The sequence below is a fragment of the Podarcis liolepis genome, assembly GCF_965112155.1.
Source record: "Podarcis liolepis genome assembly, chromosome: 2".
NCBI lineage: Eukaryota > Metazoa > Chordata > Lepidosauria > Squamata > Lacertidae > Podarcis > Podarcis liolepis.
The window spans coordinates 77,586,707-77,614,480 of NC_139555.1; the positions used below are offsets into that span (position 1 = coordinate 77,586,707).

General features: G+C 41.8%; 1 protein-coding gene across 3 annotated transcripts; it reads left to right on the plus strand.

The window, feature by feature from the left end:
* Positions 1-179: 179 nt before the first annotated feature.
* Positions 180-27,774, plus strand: HRH1 (histamine receptor H1). Of its 3 annotated transcripts, XM_083489005.1 has the most exons (5): positions 180-1,506; positions 6,996-7,028; positions 9,349-9,468; positions 23,037-25,303; positions 26,756-27,774. In XM_083489005.1, exon 4 carries the CDS (start codon positions 23,093-23,095, stop codon positions 24,548-24,550), a length of 1,458 nt encoding a protein of 485 aa, XP_083345131.1. In that variant the 5' UTR covers positions 180-1,506; positions 6,996-7,028; positions 9,349-9,468; positions 23,037-23,092; the 3' UTR covers positions 24,551-25,303; positions 26,756-27,774. The 3 variants fall into 3 exon arrangements, with proteins under 3 accessions (XP_083345131.1, XP_083345130.1, XP_083345129.1); XM_083489004.1 differs by lacking the exons at positions 6,996-7,028; positions 9,349-9,468 and adding an exon at positions 19,649-19,702; XM_083489003.1 differs by lacking the exons at positions 6,996-7,028; positions 9,349-9,468.

Here is a 27,774-nt window from a genome sequence, read left to right on the forward strand (position 1 = left end):
ACCTTCTCAGTCTGGCCCACGGATGGTCCGGGAAGCAGCATGTTTTTACATGAGTAGAATGTGTCCTTTTATTTAAAATGCATCTCTGGGTTATTTGTGGGGCACAGGAATTCATTATTTTTCCCCCCAAAGTATAGTCTGGCCCACCACATGGTCCACGGCTGAAAAAGGTTGCTGACCCCTGTATTAGAGTCTAATTTCTACACTCGAACTGCGACACCCCAATGGCTACATTGGTATTTTCCATAGCAAAATGTGTCAAGTAGAGAAGGGAAACGTCCATGTACAGGAGTCTTATCTGTGCATATGTTGTATTTTTGCCCAGTTTTCCCTGAGGCATTACATGGTTTTATGTTGTTTTTTTTTAAGACTGGTCTGTCTTTCGTTGCCCCAATCCCCCGACGACCCGGAGGAAGCTTGGCGTGCGCTTCCTGCTCCTTCCCCAAGGAAGCCCCTGTGTTTATGCCACAGATTCCCCAACGGTAAAAACGCAGCAAGTCCTCGTGCTCGACAACTGGAGGAAGCCTTCAACAGGTGCCGTGAGGGAAACTTGGTCTCAGAGTCTGGCCATGGAAACTCTTCCTTTCTCATCAAACACCGAGCCCGTGCAGTGCTGCCTCCATCTTGCAGTCAGAGCGGGGGCGCAAAACATACGCGTGAATCCTCTGGAAAGGGGCAATCGAACTCCCCTCCCGCAAAAGGAAATCACCTCAGAAAAAGACGCGGGGACTGCGTGGTCCTTGGGGGCGGGGATGTTTGGTGTAGGCATGAAAAGATATCTGCATGCTGGTGGGTGCCGGCCGGCTGAGGAGCCGCGTTTGGCTAGGGATCCCCCGGAAGCCCCAAAGAGCGCGCGTGACTTCAACCCTTTAACCCTGCGCGCGAGAGAGGTGAGAAAAGTGCGGCGCGGGAGGCAGGCGCGAGAAGGAAGGAGGCGCTGTGAAGCTCGGGCCAGTCAGCTCAGGCGGCGAGGAAGGATCCCCCCGGAGAGTGGGAGTGAGTTGGCCAGCCGCCGGCGGCGATATAGGCGCCCCCTCCTCTGTTCCAGGCAGCCACTTACGAGCGGCTCACTTGAGCGGCGCTTCGAGCTCGCGCGGGGCGGGAAAGAAGCCGGACTTCTTTCCAAAGAGCATAGAGCTGGCCGGGTCCCAAGCCTTTGAGGTCCAGCCAAAGGCTCTTTTGCATTTCTGGGGAAACGACTCCCCGCCCACCCACTCGGCGCAAAATTGCAGCGCGAGGCGAGCAACCTCCGCGGGAGTGACTGAGCTCGCAGGGGAAGCCTCCGGAGTTCAGGCGTAACCAGCAGAGCTGGGTGAGGGTGAGGTTGCTCGCGGGACTTTCTCCCTCTGCTCTCCGAGCCCGCCGGAACAGGACCAGCAGCGACAGGAGGCTGTGGCGCCTTCTCCGGCTTGCAGACCGGCTGAAGCCTCGGGACGTTCTCGGCGCCCATTTCTCAAGAGAAGGGAAACTTTCGCGTCAGTTCTTCTCTGCCTCAGTTCCACGTCGGTGAGTAAGTGAAACGCGGAAGGATGGCGGAGCGGGAGGATGACATGCACGTCCACGGGGGACGTCTGGCTTTCCTCGGGGATTGTTACCATCTTTTTCTACCCTACTGAGGGAATAGTCTGGAAAGCATTTGGTAGCGAGGGAGAAAAGAAACTGATGTTTGGGACAACCAAGCCTCTGACTTGCAGACTGCAGTCCAAGAGTTGCAGGAAAGGGCAGCGGGGTTGGGAGCGAGGGGGCAGAAGGGGCAGGATAAACATTTATTTGGTTCATAAAAACAGTGAGGGTTGGTCCATAAGGGCCCATGGGGCACTACTACTGCCCCACCGGCTTCTGTCTGCCCTCAGGCAGCCTAGAAGGTGCCACTGCCTGTCACGTTTCTCTGCAGGGAATTAGATTCGTTAGTTCCGCCTGTCACTGCCTTAGCCCCTGCCTGATGTTTGCTTCCCTGCCTCCTGCTCTACCACTGGGCAGAAGCTGTAAGGAACAAAATGGTCCAGGCTGCAATTCTAAAAAGATTTATCAAGTAACATCATCATCATTTTTAAATTTGTATACCGTCTTTCTATCTTACAATACTCAAGGCGGTTTACAATCTGAAGAAACAAAAAATGTACATCTTATAACAATCTAATGCAATACAAAAATGTGATAATAAAACATAACTTTAAAATAGGCAAACTACATCAAAAAAGTAACATTCAACAATCATTAGAACAGTATAAAATAATAATACCAACATATAAAAGTTAAACAGAAATCCACTCAACAGTTACAATAAATAATATCTAAAATATAATCAATAAAACAATGGCAATATGCCCCATTAAGCTCGGTGAGACTTCTGAGTAAACCTACTAAGGCCTGCGGTTTCGGTTTGTCTTCTATGGGGCTTTTTGAGAATCGATAGTGATCTCTTGCATTGGCTTTCAATGACTCCTGCCCCACTTAGGACCCAACTAAATTATATGGGAAATGTATGGTTGTGTTTTCCCTGTCTGTGGTGTGTGGGATCTTAAAAAATCAAATCAATGACAGCAGCAGGCACCCTCAGATCAGAAACTCAGCAAGGGAGAAAGGTGGCTGAACCCCACTCCATTATTGCCCAAATTAACACAGACCCCAGTTGATATTTATCCCCAGAGTGAAGTTCCTTTTGTGCCAACCCTAACCATAGAGCCTTCTTTCCAACCACACAAATCTTTAAAATGATGCCAAGCTTTCAACATGCTTCCCACATAACAGCTTTTCAGAGATTGGTGATAGATTACTTCAGTTTGGAAGACATCAGCTTACTTTATTGGATGCTAGAAATCCTTACACTTCAATAACCCAGGTGGTCTCAAATTTTCCTTTGGGCTGTGATGACGACTAAAAGCAATGACACCAGAATTTTATCCCCGACCCCAAAACTGAGGGGCGAGGCCCTTCCTTGTTTGCCTCCTCCAAGAGAGGTCTGGAGAGTGGCAACAGGAGAACCATTTCAGCAGAGCCTCTCTGTTTATGGAATGCTCTCCCCAGGGAGGTTCAGCTGGTGCCTTCATTATACACCCGACCTTTGCCTGATCAACATCCTATATACCGTATTTATGCAAATCTAATGGGCCACTGAATCTAATGCACACCTCAATTTTCAAAACCTTGAAACCAAAAAGTATTTGCTGGCGAATTTAAATACGCCATAAAACTAATGTGCATCCTAATTTTTGGCACAAAATTTGGCCAAAAAAGTGTGCATGACATTCATGTAAATATGGTACATTTTGTTTGTGGGCTTTTTTGTTTGTTTTTGTTTTTATTATGTACAGTGGTACCTCAGGTTACAGACGCTTCAGGTTACAGACACTGCTAATCAGAAATAGTACCTCGGGTTAAGAACTTTGCTTCAGGATGAGAACAGAAATCAGGCGGCGGCAGTGGGAGGCCCCATTAGCTAAAGTGGTACCTCAGGTTAAGAACAGTTTCAGGTTAAGAACAGACCTCCAGAACGAATTAAGTTCTTAACCCGAGGTACCACTGTATTTTCTGTTTTTAGCTTGTATTTTCATGCTGGGAACTGCCCTAAGATTTGCGGATGGAGAGCGGTATATAAATTTAATAAATAAATATTTTTAAAAACAAACAAACAACAAACCATATTCTCATAGCTTGCCCTAATTCAGGCAGGATCATAGCAAGGCAGTTCTGCAAATATTTGTTCACAGGTACGAGGAAGTGCAGTTTAGAATACTGCTGCTCCGTCTATTTGGTGTTGTAATGAATTATTTTCTGCATGTGATGAAGTAGTCAAATAGCTTCTTGCCTACAGGCATGCTAGAATCAAAGATTATATAGAGCAGGGCTGGAGAACAGAGTCACCCATCCACCCATGTTGTTGAATTCTAATGCACATCGTCCCCAACCAGCGAGGTAGTAGTCAAGGGAAACAGATATTAAGAACATAAGAACACCCTGCTGGATCAAGCCAGCTGCCCATCTAGCTCAGTATCCTGTTCTCACAGTGGCCAACCAGGTGCCTGTGGGAAACCAGGGAGTAAAATATGAGCACAAGATTACTCCCCCCTCCTGTGGCTTCCAGCAACTAGCAGTCAGAAGAATTGCTGCATCCAAATGTGGAGGTAGAATGTAAATCATAGCCATCATGGCTAGTAGCCATTGATAGTCCTATTCTCCATGAATTTGTCTAATCGTCTTTTAAAGCTATCCAAATTGATGGCCAAATTGATGGAACTGGGGGAGCGAGTTCCATAGTTTGACTATGTGCTGCATAAAGAAGTACTTGCTTTTATCTGTCCTAACAGAGCCAGTGTGGTGTAGTGGTTAAGAGCGGTAGTCACGTAATCTGGGAAACCGGGTTCGCGTCTCCGCTCCTCCACATGCAGCTGCTGGGTGACCTTGGGCCAGTCACACTCCTGTGAAGTCTCTCAGCCTCACTCACCTCACAGAGTGTTTGTTGTGGGGGAGGAAGGGAAAGGAGAATGTTAGCCGCTTTGAGACTCCTGAAGGGGAGTGAAAGGCGGGATATCAAATCCAAACTCTTCTTCTTCTAACAACATCAGGAGGCCCACTCTGATGTACAGCATCATCCCAAAAGTGTTGGGCCTCATGGCAAAGTCTTGGGTGAAATCAGCTCTAAGAAGGTTACTGGAAATATGCCCTCTCTAGTTTTTGAGCAAGTGTCCAAAATCATAGGCAACATAAGAGTAGACAAAAGTTGAAACTTAGTACTAATTTTTCAGCTAGTGTGCATTGTGAGTATACACAATATACACCGGGGATGGTGAATTCCTGGCCTGCAGGCAGAGTCGGTGAAATAAAGCCTAGTTTTGCCCCTGCCTGCAGGCCTTATACAGCCTGCCACGTCTTTTAAATAGGCTTGCCCAACCCTCAACTGGATATGCCAGTGGCAACAGCATCAGTCGTATCACCAGCAGCACTGAAGAGTGCTGGAGTTAGGAAATGAGAATGAGTCTTCTAGTCTGTGCCAATATTTCATGAATGCTGTTGATGGCCAAATACTCAGGAAACATTTAACAATTTTTATTTAACAAAAATTATATATTGTTTGATTGTAAGAAACCCTCTAAGTGGAGCAGTTCCAAGCACTCTTTCCTTTTTCCCGAGTGTTCTGATCTGCTCCACAGTGACTCTTAATGACCAGGGGTAGGCAACCTAAGGCCCGGGAGCCGGATGTGTCCCAGTCACCTTCTAAATCTGGCCCGCAGACAGTCCAGGAATCAGCGTGTTTTTACATGAGTAGAATGTGTCCTTTTATTTAAAATGCATCTCTGGATTATTTGTGGGGCATAGGAATTCATTCATTTCTCCCCCCAAAAATATAGTCCAGCCCACCACATGGTCTGAGGAATGGTGGACCGGCCCACGGCTGGAAAAGGTTGCTGACCCTTGCTTAACGACAGTGGTATGGCACCAGAGCAGAGAGCACTAGGGGATGAAAATCATGTCATCCCTGGCACATTTGAAAGGACAACATCAAAGTGCAAATTCCAAAGCGCTATGGGCCAAGAACAGGGAAAGGCCCTGAGACACAGAGAGTGTAAAATCTGGTGGTGGAATTGAGCAGATCTTCACAACTTGCATTTGCAGCGGGGCTTAGCCAAAAGTTCCCCTCATCCCACCTATCAGTGAGCCTGAAATAAAATACTGGGTTGTAGTCAACTAACATTTATTCAGAGTAGTCCCATTGAAATGAATGGATCTAATATCATTAATATCAATGGGTCTACTCTGAGTAAACATTAGTTGGCTTCAATCTATTGTGTGCATATGCTCTCGTGTGGGTGCCCACATTCTTGGAGAGTGGCATACAGCCCTAGAAGTGGGTTTCTAGAAGGCAATGTGTCCCTTTGGCTGAAATTCACTAACCCCGAAAAACATTAATATATGCTGTAGATTTGTTGCAGATTTGCAATCCTAGAAGAGTTAAAATCCTAGTGCTAATCTTGATGTTCTTTCACAGTCCAACCTGTCTGGTAATAACAGGAAGTAGAGAAAATTAGTTCCGAATTAGTTGATGTGTTTATTCCATGCAAAATTTAACTTTGCAATGATAATTCACTACAGAGGAAATAATGGTAATAACTCTGTGAGCAAGCATAATTACTCTCTGCATTTTTTAAATCACACAAATCCCTAATTGTGTTTGCTCAGAAAATAATCCACAGTTGAATTGCATCATTGGTTCCCACTCACTTCTGCTGCCACTAAAAAAGAAAATATAAGTACTTCCTTTCTGTCTACCACATCTCCCCTACAGATTGAGTCACCATTTTTCCTGCCATGGCTTTGACTCAGAAAAGCAGTGATTGGGCATCTTAGACACAATGGCTGCAAAAATGTTGTAGACTGAAAAAAAGTGTCATCTTCCATATGCAAGTGTAATTTGCTATGATATCTCATATGTGTACACATGCTCCACATGTACATTAAAAATGTGGAAAAAGCAGGACTCCACCCTGATATTCCCAGCCCTGACGTAACCCCAAATATCTGTGCATTGAATAGAATGTGTATAAAATAGTGATTATGTATGCACAGTTGTATACATACAGTTCCACATGATTCAGACCCCTGTGCAAATGAGGGCCCTAGTCTTATAAAATGCCTATACAGGTAGCTCCTTTTTACTTGTTCCTCTAAACAGGCAAATGTTTGTGGTGCAAGATGCATGGCACCATCAAGTTTGGGGGCAGCCAGTGGTGAATGGTCCAAATCCCATCCAAAGATTTAATGACTATGTCAAGCACATATGAGCAGAGCAGGGGTAGTCAATGAGGCACCTTCTAGAAGTTGTTAAACTACAACTCCTATTATCCCTTCCCACTGGCCATGTTGGCTGGGGCTGGCAGGAGTTTGTGTCCAGCAACATCTGAAGGGCACAATGTTTGTCTATCCCTAAAACAATTCCAAAACTCAGCATAAAGTATTAGGAAGTTGCCATTATTATAGCCTCTTTTCTTTTTGGACAGGATTACTATGAAACCACAGCAGTAGAATTTAAGGTGAGGTTTTTGTTGTACTGCACACTACTTAATTTCTTGAGTTTTCAAAAGAGCTTTGCATGCCGCCTCCTTTCTGCTATTTATCTCCATGGCTATTGCTTCTGCTATTTCTTGGACCCACCAGTCCTCCCACACTGGAAGTTCACATTGGTGGAAAGGCAGAAATTTTCCTGGCTCTCGCCCAACACATGCAAAAAGGGCTCTTACTTGGAAGGTCAAGAGAGATCTTTATTCAGGCAAGTAACAATACAAGCACAGCAGAAGATACAAGACTCAGGAGTCATGGTTCAGGAGTAGGGCAAGAAGCTCAGAACTGGATGGAAGCAATGGAGATGTCCAACAAGCTATCCATTGTTCTGCAGCCTCTGACCTGCTTCTCTGTGGGGTCTGGCTTTGGACCAGGCCACAACATGAAAGTTACGCCATGGTTTGACTAACTGTTGTGTGTGAAACTGGGCTCATAAGTTTATTTCCCTCAAGCAAACAATGAGTTGTAAACCAAGAACAAACCTTATGATTTGCTTGGAGAAAGAAAAAGCATGAGCCTGGGCTCAAGACATAATGCTAAGCCAAACCAGGGCTTAACTCCTGGTACTCTACCAGCAGCAGAAGCCTGAGAAAGGTGAAGCAGTCATGGTCTCCTCTCTGTACATCATCATGCCTGTTCATTTGCACTTAGTCATGGCTTGGCTTAGCATTATGTCTGAACCCAGGCCAGTGTCTAGCTGAATGACTGCCATGATGAGTGGTATATGTGGATGGGGCTTGTATGTTGGAAGGATTCAGGACTGGGGTATGTTGCACTGTCTTGTGAGATCTCTGTTGACGGGAGATGGGACATCCAATGTCAGGGGTCCCTAGGTTTTGGTTTACTTTTCCACATAGAACTGAAGTGCAGTTATTCCAAATTACACTTGAAAGGTAGTACACTTGTTTCATATTTTGTCTAAGTGTGTCTATGTTTAAACTCAGATTAGATTATTAATAATTATTATTCAGATATTGCCCTGTTAAAAAAGTATCACTCTTTCAACTCCAGTCCTGTATTCTTCTAGTTGCCACTTATTTTGTTTGTGACTAGGGCAACACATTTTAGTGACTCATTCCAACTAAAGTGCTTACTAATTTAGACAATGAATTTTGTGAGCTGGAAGAGCCAGAACTAATGAACTAGTTGTTTATGTTCTGTGGACAATCTGAGGCCTTTGTGGTATTTGAATAATGCATTAAAAACAACAACCCAACCATGTCCTTCAAAATGCTGCAGAGAAGTGGAGACAAATCACAATTAAAATTAACTTCATTTTCTGTGGAAACTGTATTGGTAAAGTACAATAATCACATGAAGCCCCATAGATATGGATGAAGGACTAGAAAATAAAGTATCAGAAATGTACAAGATTTGACATTCATGTGTTTACCATGCTGAAGACAGATGTAAAACATTTTTGTTGAATTGCATCTATGTTGTTGATAATATTTTATACAACTTTTCTTGATACTAAGTCTTTTTCTTGCACTAATGGTGTATCTGAAGCCACTAGTCCCTTCTACTATATAATAGCTTGTTTTTTGTGATTTAGATACAGTATCTTCAACCTCTTCAGACCCACTTTTAACCGAAATATCCATTTGGGGACCCATTTCTTAATCTTTTACCATATATTTGCATGGTGGTGGTGCTCCTGTTGAGACCCACCAGTGGTCCCGATCCACCAGTGATCTAGATGATTATGGTGAGTGTGGAATATCCTGTTTGAAGGGCCTGTAACTGTGGCATGCAGCATTTGGGGAGGACCCATAGCCCCTCAGTAGTAGGGCACATGTTGCTGGAATCTCAAGGTAGAGCTGGGAAGGATTCCGGTCTCAAACAGTATACAGTACTGAGCTAGATGAACCAATGATTTGACTCAGTCGAAGGCAGCTTCCTGTGTTTCTAACGTTCCCAGCATTCCACGTAGGCATGGATCCAGAGTTGTTATTCTTTGAACAGAAGGTTCTTTCTATTCATGGAAGGACATCCATTCTTCCACCACTGGCACAAGGAAGGGAGGCAATTTTTGTTGATTCTCCCATCCGCTTGCCAGCGCCATCTCCCATGTTGTTTTGAATGCCCCCACACCAGCCTTCCATAGTAGATTTGTGGGGAGCAAAGTGGGGTGCAGGTAGAAGGGTGAATCTGCAGAAATAATGTCCTCCCTTCTGCCAGTGGGAGCATGCTACAGGCAGTTTTTAAAAAACGATCCATTTTTCTTTCAACGTTCTTCCAAAAAGTATAATGTTGTACAATAATTAGATCAACTTACTTCTACTCTCCTAGCCTGAGCTAATGATACCATGTGGAATTCAGACTGGATGATTTAGTGAAAGAAAACACACATAGAGAAAGACATCTGCAGATGGGACGATATTAAAAACAAAGATGGAAAGCACAAAAAAGGTGTTGTCTTCCAAAAGCTGAATGGATGGAAGATGAAAAATAGCATTATCCTTATCAAAAAAAACAGTAAAGGAATAGTTCTCAGCAGTGCATTTTCAGTGCTCTCTCTCTCTCTCTCTCTCTCTCTCTCTCTCTCTCTCACACACACACACACACACACACACACTCACTCACTTGTACATATAACCAGCAGCTCCCAAACTTATCCCCACAAACAACTTGGAAATTGCTGGTGGTCTTGGCAGACTGCATCATGATTTTTCTGCTGGTTGTAGCTATTTTAATTTTACATTACTGGCAATTTATGTGTTTTAAAACTAGCTTTCTGTAAGACATTGTGAAATCCATTGTGGAGCTTCATAGTGCTAGTGATAAAGATAAGAAATAAGCAATGTCAGATTGCCCTTCAAGAAACTGGTTACTTGTGTGTTATAGTCATAAAATGCTTCTTTTATATAGCAGTTTTTTTAATTGCAGCCATTAAAGCTTCATGAGTTCAAGTAAGGTATTTAAGCTTTTGTGGTATATTGAGGGTTCAGAGAAAACAATAATAAATTCTTCGAATTCATTTCTGTCCTGCTGAACGTCTCTGTCAAAGGGAGCTGATAATTAAGTGATTTGAAATAGGGAGCAGGCTTTCCATGGTTGCAAAAGAAGCGGAACATTTCAAAAGTTAACAAGGAAAATATGAATGTTTTCAAAACAGTAGCTGGGAAATATTTGGGATTTTGTGTACTGATCAAGTAAACTTATATATTCTCATAAATCTAAATAAATTACAGTCTTGTGTGCTCTGTTTTTAGACACAAATACAAATTCTGAGGCTGATTATCCTCTGGCCACATGAATAATTTCCAAGCTCTATTGTTTTTCTATACGGTTTTTGTTATTTGTGCTGTCTTAAGATAAAGTAATTTTGCTTTGATGTAGCATTTTGCATTTAGCAATAGTCTTTTTCTGTTGATTTCTGTTCCTATTGATGTTTTTACACTAGACCCACTTGGACAATAGTACCATGCAAAATGAAACTAAAAAGGCTTACCGTAATTCTAATAATAAGCACTAATTAATTTTGGGGAAAATACTAATTAATGGAGAGAAGGGCCATAGTTCAGTGGTAGGTAGAATATCTGCTTTGCTTGCAGAAGAGCCCAGGTAGGGCTGGGAGAGTTCTCTGCCTAAAACCCTATAGAGCACTGCTAATTAGTTTGACAATACTGAGTGAGATGGACGAATATAAGGCAGCTTCATAAGTTCTGCTAATTATCTTTAAGAACAGGGGTCAGCAAACTTTTTCAGCAGGGGGCTGGTCCACTGTCCCTCAGACCTTGGGGGAGGGGGTGGACTATATTTTTTGGTGGGGAAATATGAACAAATTCCTGTGCCCCACAAATAACCGAGAGATACATTTTAAATAAAAGGACAGATTCTACTCATGTAAAAACATGCTGCTTCCCGGACCGTCCGCGGGCTGGATTTAGAAGGCGATTGGGCCGGATCCGGCCCCTGGGCCTTAGTTTGCCTACCCATGTTTTGGAACGTATAACCATGAGTACTATTTTGCCACTCTTCCTGTTCAAGGACTGAAGGACTCAAAGGGACTGAATGTTGTCAGGTCTAGCTGAATGTCCCCCAACTTCCTACTTGGCGACTTCTTTATGGACACAGGTGGTGCTAAGGGTACCGTTGGCCTGAATTTGCATTCAGAAGCAACAATATACTGATATGTTAAGACACATAGATGCCACCAAAGGCCTGTCCACATTTCCATTTGCCCCATGCTTTCTAGCTGTGGGTCTGAGGGGCTTTTCGTTTGCCCCACCACTCTCCCCAGGAAAACCCAATGTTTACCACTGAATTGTAGCAAACCTCAATCGAGTTTTCTGCAGGTTGGCGTTTGTTCCAATTCATGCCCTCTCATTCAGGACATGTAAAAGTGTGGAACGAGTCCATAGGGCAGTGTTTCCCAACCTTTTTTGGGCAAAGGCACACTTGTTTCATGAAAAAAATCTCGAGGCACACCACCATTACAGCCCCGTGACGTCAGCGCGCAGCGTCACGCCGGGAGGGACGCACGAAAGTGTAAGTTTCAATTTTTTCCTCTCCCCCTTGCCTTCCTTCTGTGCCAACCGCCAAAAAGACAAGACTTTAGGGCAGCCGGTCGACACGGAAGAAGCTCCTACCTAAGGACAGGTGCAACGGCCGTGTCCTCTTCTGCCACACTTGGCAGCCCTGCCTCACGGTCGTGACTCCCACCCTGATTTCTCCCCGCAGGTCGAGCGGCACAGGCAGCCCAATGTGTCCAGCCCAGACACAAGCCCCGCTTCCCCACTCTAGATCCTGAATGTGACCAAGTGCTCTGGACTCCCGAGCAGGGTGGGAAAGAGGACTCGCATCTGGTAGCCTCCGGGCTCCTCGCCTGCTCGAGGGATGGCATTGCAGGCAAGCTGCCGGCCGTCGCCATCGCCGCCCCCTCATGCGAGTGGACCTTCCCGGAGTGGTGGGCCGGGGGAGGCTCGCTCTCTGTGGGGATGTGGCCCGCACGCGCGGCCCCGCTTCCTCCTGCCCAGGGCTGAGCTCCTTACCCGCGATCTCGGTCTCGCGCACGCGGATCCCACTTATTCCGAAGCTCGCGCCACTAGCCGGGGCTCTCACACCGTGCCAGGGTGAGGCGGCGCGGCCCACTGACGTCATCGCGGCTCGCCGCCGCCCTCGACTTCCCTGTTCCCTCCCTCGGGTCGCCGTGGTTACCGAGGACTGCAAGCTGCTCGGGCGAGCGTGGGGCATTAAGTGGGAGAAGGAAAATTAAAATTAAAACTCGCCTGAAGGCCGCCTCTCCGGATATGAAGCTATCTTTCGAATTTTTTAATTTTTCCCGCGGCACACCAGGCAACATCTCGCGGCACACTAGTGTGCCGCGGAACAGTGGTTGGGAAACACTGCCATAGTGGATCCAGTCCTTCTCAGTAGTTTTCAATCATGGACTTAGGAAACCTGCCTGAACATTTATTACAAGTTGTATACTGAAGTGTTGTGGTGCAAAAAGATGTGGTGCATGGTAAACTGGGGCTAACCATGGTCATATATTTGGCCATTCTGAAACTTCTGCAAGATTTTTAATAGCCTGCTCCAGGCTTAGTCTGGTCCCTCTCAGACTCTACCTTAATGGTCTTTGAAATTGCTGTAGCTCCTAAATTCAGTGCAAGTGTTAGGCTTACAGCTCTTACATTAGTGACCGGCAAATTCCCCCAGGCTTCATTTGCATGCGTACATAAAGTATAATGCTTGAAACAGGATGTTTTGTTTGACTACAACTACTTCTGGCTTGGTAAGATTCTCATCTGCTGATTGGCCTGATCAATTAGTAGGCCTGATACCATGTTGGGGTAACATACCATCTATTTGCTTAGATTATTAGAACAGGCTGTATGTACTGAAGGGAAATAATGCTTATAAGTATTTGATTAATCAATATAGGAATGAATAAAGCATTAAAAAGGAACTTTTTGTTCCTTTCTGTTGGGTCTATGAAAAGGGCATCCTGGTGGTGACTGGCATCTGTACAGCATCCCCTTTCAGTACAATCAGTTACTCCAATAATAACATTACAAAAACTAGAAAAATCAATAACTGGTGCTCAATAGCCTGATTAGCTAACAGTGCCATCACTAGTGCTGATGGTCCTGTTCCTATTTGTGGGCTGTACTTGTAGCTTGTCCAACAGTTTCTAAAAAGAAGATGATAATCCCCTTAAAAACAACAACAAAAATCATATAATAATACTACAGGCCCACACATTTCTAATTCAAGCTTCATAGCTTTATTCTAAATTATTTTGATAGTTGCACATTGCGACGAAAGCATTTTAAAAATGGTGCCAGCAATGCAGATGTATGCATGCAATATCACATTGTTATGTAAATTGGCAGCAATGTAAAAAAGCAACAACGACTGGCCTAATTTCATCTGGCCCCTTTGCTGCCTTCAAGGAAGACATTTTTTTCCTCTGTGTGCACTCACAATGTAGCCTTTTTGTGTTTTATTATTTCTTCCTGTGTTATTTTTATTGTTTCAATGTCTTTGTAATGCACTGAATGCACTTGTTACAGAATGACAGAGTAGAAATCCTTGTCATAAATATAAATAAATCCCCAAATAGATGTGGGCTGTGTTGATACACAGAACTGTCTTTTCATAACTAGCAACTGAGACATCAAGCCACAGGTGTTATATATTAAGACTGTCTGGTGACCTGACAAATGGGCCGAGGTGTTCCTAGTAAAATTACTTCTAGTTTATCTTCGCCTTACAAATCTTCATGGAGAAGCTAGCAGAAGGTTTCCACAAACAGTTTCACACTTGATATAAAACATATCAGGACCATTTAATCTTATTTAGAAACAGAAGCAAGAGGGGGTAAAATGCCAGTATATATTTAGGTGATGAAGTGCTATATCACTTTTCAATACATGTGGCATTCTCACACATTTTGAGTGTAGAACCTGTAAGAAAATTCTCAGTCTGAAATATTGTTTAGTGAGAGATGTGGTTATTACAGATAGTTCTGTAATAACATCACTAATATAAAATGTCTCCCTTCCGCCTTCAAATTTAATAAACTGATGGGCAAAACTTCCACTTCTGAATACTTACGCAAGTTAATCACAGTGTCTCAGTGCTTAATTGGATCTAAATTTGCATGTTTTTGTGCCTATAGAGGGATGTTTCATCTGATCAAAATGTTGTATCCCAACTCTTGTATTGTAGCAGTAATTAATTTCATAGAGCCCAAATAGAGGTAGTTGGTCCACTGGGATTTCTCTAAAGGATAGCCTATGACATTTTCCTCAGTATACTGTCATTGTTTCAGAGTTACCATAATGTGAACTGAGAAATTTATAGAGCAATTAGACCCATTATTTGGAGTGCTAAATAACTAGTAATTGTTCAAAGCCTTTTACTGTGTGCATGATTTGAATATAAATGTAATTGCTGATAGCAAAATGCTCAGTCTGAAGCAGTTGATACCTATCTATTTTTACATCTTGCACTTTGATTAAGATAGGGTTGCCGTACGTCCAGAATTTCCCAGACATAGCTGGAATATGGCAGTAGGAAACAGTGTCCGGGAGGAAATCACTGAAATGTTTGGGGAAATCCGGAAGTATGGCTACCCATGTCATAAGTCTACATTTTAGCAAATTCCCTTAAAATTAGCTGAAAACCTTTTTTCCTCTCTTTCTTTTTTGGAAATTTTTCAAAAACCTGACAGCTTTGGCCCTAAAAGAAAAGAAAATCTCAACAACTTTTGTATCCGGATTTTCACTTTTTGTAAAATGGCAGTCTTAGTTAAGAGCTGCCCTAAATAAAGCTACTGGCCATCTTGGACAATATCTCTCCTCTGGTTAAAAAGTTGGAACCTATACCTACCGTATTTGTCCCCTCTAGGTGGCCTATGATTTATCCAAAGAGCTATGTGGCTGATGCAATTTGACCAATTTTTTCATAGCCTTTAGATATGGTTTGAAGTTGCTTAATATTTAATCAGCCCATAATGTGTATCGGTAGTTTAGACTCTGAATTTAATGGTCTTATATAACTTAATGCAGTTTTGGATAAATTTTCTCAGTCCTTCATCTTATTTAAATATGCATGGGTCTGTGTGACAGGCTCCTTCATTACATATCTTTGGGCCCCAGGCAAAAACATTCCTCTTCTCGCACACCTTTGGCTAATGAAACAATCTATTGCCTTTTAAACTTTGTACGAGGGGGGGATTATTGTTTCTGTTTGTTGCTGTGTTATGTACGTTTGTGTTTTTATGTTGTAAACCACCCAGTGATCTTTTGAAGGGCAGTATAGAAATTTAATTAATAATAGTAATAATGTAGGGGCCCTTTTCAGACGGTGATATGCATTACTTCATTTATTCCACATCATGGGAAGTAGTCTGCTGTGTTTGAAAGCCTTCCTGATTATTCTGCTGAGTCTTGCTCCGAGTTTAGCACCTGTAAACAGCATATAAATCAAATCAAGCTCCCCTGCTCAGACTTCAGTTTTGTTAAGACTTTGCTTATGTTTTTCAGAACAGGTTTTGTTTTCTTTTGAAGTTTTACATTAAAAGTGAAACCTCATGCAACAATTGAAATGTTGCTGTATCCAAAATATGATATTGCCCTACAGTGTGTCATGACTATTCTTTTCTGTCCCTCCTGATCAATTTTCCTTGTTATGTTCAGCTCCATCAAAACTTGATAATCTGACTGAACTATTAAATGTATTGGCAGTGAAGATCTAATGCAGTCTCTTCAAACATCAACTACTTAAGACACTTCTAAATTGTACTTTTTGTGCCCTTTAAGAAAAGGGCATTGCATGTGAAAGATTCAAGCACATGTAGTCAGAGACCTCTAAAAATAATATCAACAGTGAACCAGCAATTCCTTTTCTTGTCCATATAAGTACAGCAACACCACAGAAGAAATCCTTATCTCTTTCTTAAACTCAGCAATACTTATTATGTATTTTGCATATGTTGTGTTCATTTCTGGGGGTTTTAGGCAAAGCTAACATTGTGATTAGAGGAGTCCACTTATCTTCACAATATTATGCTTCATCATGGTTGGTAAACATAACCAATCTTCATTTGTGGTTTTCACACATTTCAGAAATATCTTCAAAGCCTTGTAAATTAAAGGATACAAATTACTTGGAGAATACATTAATCTATAATTAAACACAATGAAGTAATATTAACAATATTATATTAAAAGCATGCACACAGCAAAATGACACTGCTTATACCAATTAACAGAAAGTTCTCTGTTTCCTTTTCTCAAATAGCGCTAACAAATTCTGTCTAGCATCTTCCTTTGGACCCAGTGGACCACAAATAGAACTCTGCTTGTGTAGCAGGGCTTGCTTTGCATTTCCTTCCCATCCCACCCTTTTGCATCCACTTACCGTAAAACACCACTTCTGAGGAGGCTGCAGCAGCACAGGGAGGTGGCCAGGGCTCACATAGGCTGTGTTCCATAAGCAGAAAGTGCCTTTCTGTTGGCAGAAGACATGTTTGAATTAAAGTCATTGACTTCCAAACTATCTTTAAAAGCACCTGCTCTCCTAAACTGGACTCCAATTGCAATTGTTAGAGTAACAATTCATTATCAGATTTCGAAGAACCAAATTGCTATCCATTTTTTAAAATAAGCAGTTATACCTCTTTGTCTTATCCAAAACTGCTTCTTACTGATCATGTAGGTAGAAGATACATGGTTTTCGATATATTGCTTTTTATTTTACTAGACCCCCTTCTAGGTGACCAAGGCTTCTGTCAGAGTACTACTCTGAGGACAAGGAGAGTGCAGTAAATAAGATAGTACTGATTCAGACTGCCAGCCCATTTTTATAATATCTGAGAACTTTCCTCCACAGAGCCCAATGAAAACCTTAATAAATTTAATGCTGTATATTTGTGTTGCCAGACTGACTTCAGGGAACAAAATGTACTTATTGGCTTGTATGTCTTACTTTTTCTTCAGCATTGTCACACTGATTGATGCAGGACTGCACAAGCTGGTTGCTCTTCTGGATCATTCTTTAATATGTGACTCAATCACTGCCATTGCTTAATCTGTCAAAGCCTGCTGGTGTAATATGCGTCCTTTCATCACCCCCCTCCTATACCTGTAGTCATACAAATGAAAACATCACAGTGAATCAATATTCTCATTTGATTGTCAGCCACAGCAGTTGTTTGTAGGTGTTAATTCACAAACCAACTTTTGCACCTGCTGTTTTTTCCCCTGTGGATATCCTAGGAATGATTCATTCGATCTCTACCAGTCGTATAATATATATTGTTGTGATTTTACTGTGTGCACGCTATGAATGAACTTGTTTTATAGGGCCACAGGCACAGCCCTATCTTAAGGATGGGGTGGGGAGTAGTTTATAGTTAGAAAATGGTTCAACAGACTGATTTGAAGGTTGGCAGGGAAGGTATGTTTCAGGAAAGGTAAAGGTAAAGGGACCCCTGACCATTAGGTCCAGTCGCAGATGACTTTGGGGTTGTGGCGCTCATCTCGCTTGACTGGCCGAGGGAGCTGGTGTACAACTTCTGGATCATGTGGCCAGCATGACTAAGCCGCTCCTTAGTCAGCACACTAAGAGAGCAGCACACGGAAACGTCGTTTACCTTCCCACCAGAGTGGTATCTATTTATCTACTTGCACTGTGTGCTTTTGAACTGCTAGGTTGGCAGGAGCTGGGATTGAACAACGGGAGCTCACCCTGTCGCGGAGATTCGAACCACCGACCTTCTGATCAGCAAGCCCTAGGCTCTGTGGTTTAACCCACAACGCCACCCGTGTCCTAAGTTTCAGGATAGTTTGTGGCAAATTTGGGGTAGAAAACATAAGAAATGGCACACATTCAGGGTGAACCTTATGTGAGAGAAGGTTAAGTGGAGGGGAGTTGCACGAAAAACTGTAAATCAATTTTCCATCATCTGGCCAGTTTGGGCCAGTAATTATAACATCAGTACTTCTGATTTCAATGGGGAAACAGTCATGGGTATAGCCAAGGGGGGCAGAGGGCAGCTGTTTTTCTCTCCCCCCCCCCCCCGATAGATCAAGTAAAACAATAGAAATACTTAACTAACTGACCAATCACATAGGTTTTACGCCCCCTAACAAAAGTCCTCCCCCCCCCAAACAAAAATCCTGGCTACGCCCATGAAAACAGTTAGATCCGGTTCCCAAGTTCAGTCTTTCCCTTCACCTTACATTGTCAAGACAGAGAGTTCACAGGAGTATGTACATTACGGTTGGAGAATGGATGGCAGCTAACGGATTGAGGTTGACAAGACAGAAGTACTGTTCTTAGGGGACAGGGGGCAGGCTGGTGTGAAGGACTCCCTGATCCTGAATGGGGTAACTGTGCCCCTGAAGGACCAGGTGCGCAGTCTGAGAGTCATTTTGGACTCACAGCTGTCCATGGAGGCGCAGGTTAATTCTTTGTCCATGGCAGATGTCCACCAGCTCCATCTGGTATGCAGGCTGAGACCCTACCTGCCCAAAGACTGTCTTGCCAGAGTGGTGCATGCTCTAGTTATCTCCCACTTGGACTACTGCAATGCACTCTACGTGGGGCTACCTTTGAAGGGGACTCGGAAACTGCAATTAATCCAGAATTCATCCCCTTTGAAAATCTCTCAGATAGTTCCTTAAGTAATATGATAAATCACCTTACCTATATGATGAAACGAGAGGTATGAATCTTAACGCTAATTTACTGTGATACTACTGCAACTAGGATGTGGGAATAATTTATAAGGATAATTGTTCTTTGAATATGCTCATATTTTTCTTGTTTGATAGTGCTTCCCCCTTTTTTCTGACATCAGAAAGTACAGTGAGGTTATATAATCAGTTTTCATGTTGGACTTTCTGTATTCAGAGTTTTTGTCTGCAGTAAAATGGCTAATTTGCCTGTATCTTTTAAACATTCTGTAGGTTACTGAGACCTAGCTATATTAATGCCTGGGGTATGGATCATTTCCCTTCTTTTTAATGGAACAGAGCACCAAAGCCTATACAGTATTTTAGGGGGGCCTTCATGTACTTACAATTTTTGCTCTGTTATATTGTGTCTTTATCTTTCCTTTTCCCACTGCAGTAGTTTGGACATTATTTTTTAAATCATAGCAATTTTTCTATTCATACCTACATTCTGATTGAGATACCACTTGCCACATGCTGTTTTGAATCTAAATCTGTTCTCATGAGATTCCATTTCCCTATTCTTTCAAACATGTAGCTACATGAATAAAGGAATAAAGCAGAAATTCTTATTCTAGATATTAAATTCTCTCAAGCTTATGGTCATAGAGTTGTATCCAGATTTACAACTCAGTCCTAACCAAGTCTGTTCAGAATTAAATTCAGTGGGGCTTGCTCCCAGGTTAGTGTGGTTAGGATTGTCTGAACAAAACCTTTATTACTTGTTCACTCTCTGCTCCAAATAAAAACAATTCTATTCATTTGTTTTGCTGCTACCCACCGCCCCCTCATTCTGTCACCATATACCTGTAGCACTTCAGCTAACATTCTATTAGCTACCTATTTTTGCCATGTAAACTGTGCTGAAAGTTTGGTGTGCCCCCCCCCCTAAACTTTAGGTTTCATCTGCAATGGCTGGAAAACTGAATGGAAATCAGATAGCCATGCACCAGGTAAGCAGATGAAGGGAAATGAAAGGGCTGGGAAGGAGAGGGTTTAAACAAATTGGTTTACCTATATTCAGTACATCACAGACATAAAAGTCTTCTTTCAGTTCCAGCTCAGTGATCCCAGGGATTCCATATCAACCTGTGATATGGAAGCTGTATTAGTGAACTAGAATATTCTATAATAAGGCTTGGGTCTCGCCATGTAGTTCTCACCATTTTCACCATGATGCTGCCATCCCTCTTTTTGTGTTTTTAATTTTAAATCTGCATTGCTCATTGTAAGATTTTGCATTGTAAAAATCCTATGGGGAACTGTTCATACTAAGTTCATACTATGCATAGCAGCCTACACATCGCCGACCACACTGCATCGTGCCTTAATACAGATTATTTGAACATACGGAGGATAGAGAAGTTCCCCTGCTGCCGTGATGATTGAATTTTTTTTTTTTTTTACTATCCTAAAGTTATATATTAGAGTGCATAATAAAGCAAGATAAGCAAAAACATCACATTTGCTCAGAAAATTCTTAGTTTGCAGCCTTTTAAAAACACAACAGTATTTCAGGTCAGTAGAAAAACGGGCTGTTACCTATTACATAGTTTCAGCGAGTTGGAAGGTTGGCATTGCTGCCTTTCAGCTGGATAGTGCTGGGGTGGGGCAGGGCTTCAGTAAGGTCAGAGCTGTGTGATGTACCTACAGAGCTAATCCAGTACTCCCACCAGCAGGTTTGCATAGCTCTGACCTCACCACTGTCATGCACAGTGCTGCAGCGATGCTAGTGTTGGGGATGCGGGGGCACCCTTGTTCCTCCTACCCCTGTTCCCAATGTAGATGGTTATTTCCCCCTCCCCTTGTTTCTTATATAGATCTTCACTCACCTTTTCCCCCTGGTGTGGGGAACCACTTTTTTGTGGTTTGCCTCAGGTGCCAAGATGACTTGGGCCATTCCTGGTATCTACACATGATACGGTAGTCTTGCTGAAGCTAAACAGTGAACAGGCGTGAGACTGAGAACCTCAAGGATGCTGCCTTGAGTCCCTGCATTGTCTTTTAAGTGATTGAGCTCTCTGAAACTAGCATTCCAATTTTGAAACCAGTATTTCATTTTTGATAGCAACACAGCACATTCAAATGCATAATCTGAGCATAATATGTGTCCCCCCCCACATGCAATTGTTATATGATCCTCTATATACTATCTATCCATGTGCTCTTCACATTTTTTTCTACAGTGTTTTTGAAACTGTTGATATTAACCCCGATACAGTGACGAGGATTCAATGAATGAATGGCAAGCCCCTCTCCATCTCTGACGGATGCCAAATAAGTGGTTGCCAATAAGCCCAAACTACTACAAGGCATGCACCTGGTAGTATGGTATCCATTCAAGTACTGATTAATCTGCATAATCAAATAACTATTGTTACCATTTTAAATGCATTGAGGCTGATGAAAGCAGGATAGATTCTTTCACTGGTGTTCATCAATTTAAGGAGTTTTACTTCTGCTGACATTAATTTTGGCTGCTCTTATTCCAGTTAAGTTTATGAACAAATGTGCTTAAAGAAGAAAGGATCTCCAAACAAGTCCATCAACTACAAGAGTTTGCCTACTTGTTTAATGGAAATCCTTTTTTTTTCTAAAGAGGACAATAGCCTTTTCTTTCACCTGAATTCTGAATCATGGTTCTGAATCATGGTTCTGAATCATGGTTAATGAAGTTGCAGAAAAACATGGTTATGCTGATAATTATTCAGAAGTCATACATTCATTCATTTATTTTTGTTTTATAAGAAACTTAAAATACCTGGTCCCGACATCAACAAAATGTTTTGCAATTCATAAAAAGTAAACATAGAACCTTGCACCCTTTTTTGCAGGTTAACATCTTTCTCAAGAGTGAGTGGCACGTGAAGGTCTGGTTAAAACAGTTTCCTCAGTTGTCCCTTGGTTCATAGGAGGAATTGTTGATGAATGAATATGTAATTCTCTGGCAAAGACAAACTGCCAGCAAAAAATCAGAGGCCAATCAAAATGCACTTTCAGATTTTTTTCAGTTTTTTGAAACTTTTCTTTGCTGTTTTACACTACTATTGAATGGAAACCTGACCAAGATTAAAAGCTGAAATATGCTGACTGCTAACTGTTCGAAAATTAGTCCCCCATTCTTGGCTTTCTAATAAAGAAAAGGACAGAAGAGGAAATCGAGAGACACCCTCTATATCATTCAATGATCATTTCCACTAACAGCAAACCAGAATGACTTTGTTGGGAGAGTTACTAAGTTAGAGAATGTGATTAAATATATGAGTGGATGATGAAGGGGTGCATCACTGATATTCCTTTAGGAGAATCACACTGCAGGATATCAAAAGGCTGCCCTTGGGAAGAACGGTGGGGTATACATTTACCATATTAGTATTTACCACAAAGCAAAAATCTCTCAGCCTCTAAGAGTTCAGCAAGAAATAAGAGTTTTGGTTCAGCTTCCTGCTATTAGTTGCTGACCATTTAATGTATTTTTGACAGCCATTCTTTCCAGTGACTGTACAGTAATGAGAACCTTGCAGAAGTAGCAAGGTTGGACTGTTATTAATTTATTTGCTGACAAGTTAAATATATATATCTGAAAGTGTGTTTATACTACTTCTAATATAACTAATAGGAAGCAATGGATCAGGCACATTCCCTAAACAGTCCAAAGCACATATACAGTGTGCAGTAATTGGATTACAATTTATGGTTTTGTAGAGCAGGGGTAGCTATTGCAGTGCCTTCCAGATGTTTTAGACTAAAGCACCTATTCTTCCCAGACAGCATAGCTGATGAACAAGGATGATGGGAGCTGTAGTTCAGCAATGTTTGCAGGGGACTACATTGCCTGGCCTTCTAGAGCAGACTGGTGGGCAACAAGGGGCGTGAGGAGAGGGAAGAAAAGTCCTATTGCACATGCAGAAGTCCTTGCACTAATGGGACTTCATTGGATGCAACCCCATCTGCCCTGTAGTTCACATAACTGCCATGATTGAATTTAGTGCCATTACTCCTTTTAACTTTTTCTGAGAGAAGATAATTGGCACATAAAGATACACATAAAGATATATACATGTAAATATGTATAATATGAATTGCAATTGTTTAAAAGGCCTTTAATGATACAGCACAAGAGATGTGGACTGGAAATCCAGGTGCTTTTGCAAATTTTTGCATTATAGTTTCTTTGTAATCTTTTTTACCTCAGTCAACTCATTCCTTGCTTCTTACCTATATCTGTCTCAATATTGTTGGAAAATTTAGCCTGTTGTTGGAACTTTTTTTTTTTTTCATTTACAGATTCACGAAGAAAACAACTGACCAACTGATTCTTTTCTTCTAACTTTAGTGAAGAGATGTGTGTGATTGACAGAACCACAAACAAGAATTCTACAGAGGCTCAACCTGTTCTAGGACTGGTCTTGGGTAGCATCTCCCTGATCACAGTTGTCATGAATATTTTGGTCCTGTACGCAGTGAGAACAGAAAAGAAACTGCAAACTGTTGGCAATCTTTATATTGTCAGTCTTTCATGTGCTGATGTTATAGTTGGTGCAGCTGTCATGCCACTAAACATTGTGTACTTGCTGAAGGATAAATGGATTTGGAATAGAAATGCTTGCCTGTTTTGGCTGTCAATGGATTATGTTGCTAGCACAGCCTCCATATTCAGTCTCTTCATACTTTGCATAGATCGTTACCGTTCTGTCCAGCAGCCACTAAAATATCTCAGGTACCGGACCAAAACTAGAGCCTCTGTTATGATATCAGTAGCTTGGCTGCTCTCTTGTATGTGGGTCATCCCAATCCTTGGCTGGCGTAATTTTTACAAGGACAGCAACACAACTGTGAACAATGGGGCTGATAATGGAAATATATGTGAAACAGATTTTTGCAATATCGTGTGGTTTAAAGTTTTGACAGCCATGATAAACTTTTATGTGCCGTCACTGCTGATGCTTTGGTTCTATGCAAAAATATACAAGGCTGTCCAGCGGCATTATCGGCACCGGGAGCACATAAATGGGTCTTTTATATCATCCTCGGAAAGATCAGGTATGTACAGTGGAAGGCTTCAAGAAGTGCAAAAGATTTGTTTTGGAAGCGCAAGTAAAGATATTGGACACATCTCAAATGAGAACAGCTGTGACCAGAACAAAAGAACGGCAGCCAAATATCCAGCAAGCAGTTTTGTTGATGTCCCAAAGGGTTTTCGTTGCAGTAACCATGAAGTAGCGAAGCTTAGCTGTTTTCCTCTAGCCCTTGCACAGAGTGACATGAAAACAGGCACTGCAGGCATGAGGTATGACTGTGTCAATAAAAGCACTCAGAATACAGAGAGCCTTTGCCTCCAAGACTTTGAGTTAAACAAGACTTTGGATGAGAAGATTTACGCAGAGCAGCCTCCCTGCAAAAATTACTCTGATTTCACTCTAGAGGATCATCCTTATATCGAAGGGTGTTTCCCTCAGTATAGCAACAAAAAAGACAGCACAAGTCTCCGTCAGTTGAAAAAGACATGGGAGAAGCTACGCAGCCATTCCATGAGTGTTAATCAAGGGTTGCGTATGAACAGAGACAGAAAGGCAGCCAAACAATTGGGATTCATAATGGCGGCATTTATGCTGTGCTGGAGTCCATATTTTGTTTTCTTCATGGTCATGGCCTATTGTGAAAGCTGCTACAATCGGCCGGTTCATATGTTTACTATTTGGCTTGGCTATATAAATTCTACTTTAAATCCATTTATATATCCACTCTGTAATGAGAACTTCAAAAAGGCTTTCAAGAAGATATTTCATATGAAACCCTAACTTCTTTTTTGGAATATTCCGGAGTGGGCTGAGGCAGGGGATCGTCAGTATCATGGTGGAAGGAAAAATTGACTTTCTGGTACTATAAAGAATAATTGCAAACGCAGCAAATTCTTTTAGAACATCCTTGGGAACTGAAGAAATTGAAAAGAGTGAAAAATGAAAAGGAGAGATTTGGACAATTTAAGTAAAATAAATTAATTAAACACTCCCAAGTTTTGGCGTCAGGATTGCTTTTGTTTTGAAAATATTTTCACTGTATTTTTATTTTCCAGTTCTATTCTTTGTAACAAAACTGAGACAAAATTAAGTATGTTAGCACTTAACCTATTTTCTAAAGCTGAAACAGATGTTTCTTCACTTCAGTGGTCAGTTTGCTATTGTCACTTGTCTCTTGATATTATTATATGCTCCCTGATTGCCAGAGCAATGAGAATGATTTGATGGATACAGCAATCAGTTTTACCACACACAATATTGGTTGTAACATGTTTCAAATACTTAGTGGTTGGTATACTTGCCTCTGTTGAACTGCAGATTGTAAACTCCTTGGGGCTGAGACTTGTCCTTCTACACTTGATAAAGCACCGTGCACACTGCTGGTGAGTGTGAGAGAGAGAGAAAGAGAGGGAGGGAGATACATACGCACACTCTCACACTCACATACAGGTCAATGTCAAGGCAATGCTTCAGTATTCACAATGTAGTTCTCGCAGTAAATTAGTGTCATTTGCCTAGAAACCATCTAATACAGTGGTGCCCCGCAATGCGAATGCCTCGCAAGATGGAAAACTCGCTAGACGAAAGAGTTTTCCGTTTTGGAGGTGCTTCGCAAAACGAATCTCCTATGGGCTTGCTTCGCAAGACGACAGTGTCTTGCGAGTTCCTGCTCCCCCCCTTCCCCCTTTTTCTTTTTTTTTTTTTTATAAAATTTTTATTGGTTTTACAAAATTTTTCAGAAAAACAGACAAACACTAAAAATGACAAACATACACGTATAGTTTCAAACATATTTTCATAAACCTCTTTTCTTGGACTTCCCCATACCCCCCCTCTCTGCATCCCAATGTCCAGAATTCAACTAGCAACTTCCAATTGTTACTTTCCAATCTTTATCATCTTAGTCCTCTTTTATAGTCTAACCTTGTATCCCTGTACCCTTTTGCTTCTGAAAACCACAACATTTTAGCATTCATTAAGTTTATAGTAGTCCTTAAGATAACTTTTAAATTTTTTCCACTCTTCTTCCACCGTCTCTTTTCGTTGGTCACGGATTCTGCCTGTCATCTCGGCCAGTGTCATATAGTCCATCACTTTCATCTGCCATTCTTCCACAGTTGGTAAATCTTGTGTCTTCCAATACTTTGCGATGAGTATTCTTGCTGCTGTTGTGGCATACATAAAAAAGGCTCTATCTTTCTTTGTCACCAGTTGGCCGACAATGCCCAAGAGAAAGGCCTCTGGTTTTTTAGGGAAGGTACATTTAAGTACCTTTTTCATTTCATTATAGATCGTTTCCCAGAAGGCCTTAATCTTCGGGCATGTCCACCAAAGGTGATAAAAGGTACCTTCAGTCTCTTTACACTTCCAACATTTGTTATCGGGCAAGTGATAGATTTTTGCTAGCTTGACTGGGGTCATGTACCACCTGTATACCATTTTCATAATGTTTTCCTTTAAGGCATTACATGCCGTAAATTTTATACCGGTGTTCCATAACCATTCCCAGTCAGCTGACATAATGTTATGTCCAACATCCTGAGCCCACTTAATCATAGCCGATTTAACTGTTTCATCCTGTGTGTTCCATTTCAACAACAAGTTGTACATTCTAGATAGATTCTTAGTATTGGGTTCTAACAGTTCGGTTTCTAATTTTGATTTTTCCACCTGGAAGCCGACTTTCCTGTCCTGTTTAAAAAATTCCATTATTTGGCGATATTGAAACCAATTTTCTACCCTTCCCCCTTTTTCTAAGCCGCTAAGCCGCTTATCAGCTGATCCGATCAGCAGATAAGCCGCTAAAAGCTCTAAGCCGCTTATCAGCTGATCCGATCAGCAGATAAGCCGCTAAAAGCCTCTAAAAGCCGCTAATAGCGCTAATCCGCTAATCCTTCAATGGGCTTGCTTCGCAAGATGAAAAAAACCGCTAGACGAAGAGAATCACAGAACGGATTCTTTTCGTCTTGCGAGGCACCACTGTAGTTGGTTTCTACAATTGATACATTGCTGCCTCTCTTCAGCTCTCTGTAAACATCACTTTTTATAAATATCAGAGCATCATTCCATAAAACACCAGCTGCAAAGGAAAATCATTGGCGTCTTATTAAAGAAATTAGACAGCAATGCATCTGAATGCCAGTTTCTGGAAACCACAGGAGGAAAGAGTGCTCTTGTGTTTGGTTTCTGCTTACAGGTTTCCCACAGGCAAAGGTTTGGCCACGAGAACAGGACAGTGGCAGACTTGGGTATTATGGCACCCTGTGTTAGGCCAGCATCCCCCCCACCCCCAGCCTCACACTGCCAGAAAATTACTAATTAGGCTTTGGGAAGGAGTACTGGGTGGATTTACAGACTCTTGCATGATGGGAATATATGGAAGCATTCCATGAAATTTGCTGCAGTGGTACTACTAAAAGAATTTTAAAAATGTCTAGTTCCACCTCAAGCAGTTGTTTGAGATGTAAAGGCAAATATACTGACTTTTTAATATATTAGAAATTGTGTAAAGGTATTTCAAGTATTGCAACTTCTTGAATGTTATTGAAGAAATAATGAGAGATGTGCCTGTTTACATTATATTATTAAATGATTTGAGAAACTGTGTGAAAAGGAAACATAGGACTTAAGTGGACAGTTAGTTAGCAGTTGCAAATCATCCTTGGGAAGAACTGGAAAAGTAATAGGAAACAATAAACTGCTGAATGGTTTAGGAAAGTATGAATGAATTGATCATGTGCAAACAGCTCTTACCAAGGTCCTTCTGAGTAGTAATAGAACTGTGACTAACTTTTTGGAAGGGTAGGGAAAAGTTAGTAAGACTGGACTGAAAATCAGAGAAAACACAAGTGAAACCATGTAAAGAACTATGTTTGTTTTATATACCACAGGAATAAATGGTTTGTCTTCTGTATATTTTAATATATTAATGTGAGATTGTAAATGGTTTTAATGTTGAACTCCTAAAAAAAATTAAAAAGTAGCTAGCAAATGTTCTTGAACAA

What these genes read in the sequence shown, in the direction of transcription:
- HRH1 (XM_083489005.1), top strand. Translation starts at nt 23,093, where the DNA reads ATGTGTGTGATTGACAGAACCACAAACAAGAATTCTACAGAGGCTCAA.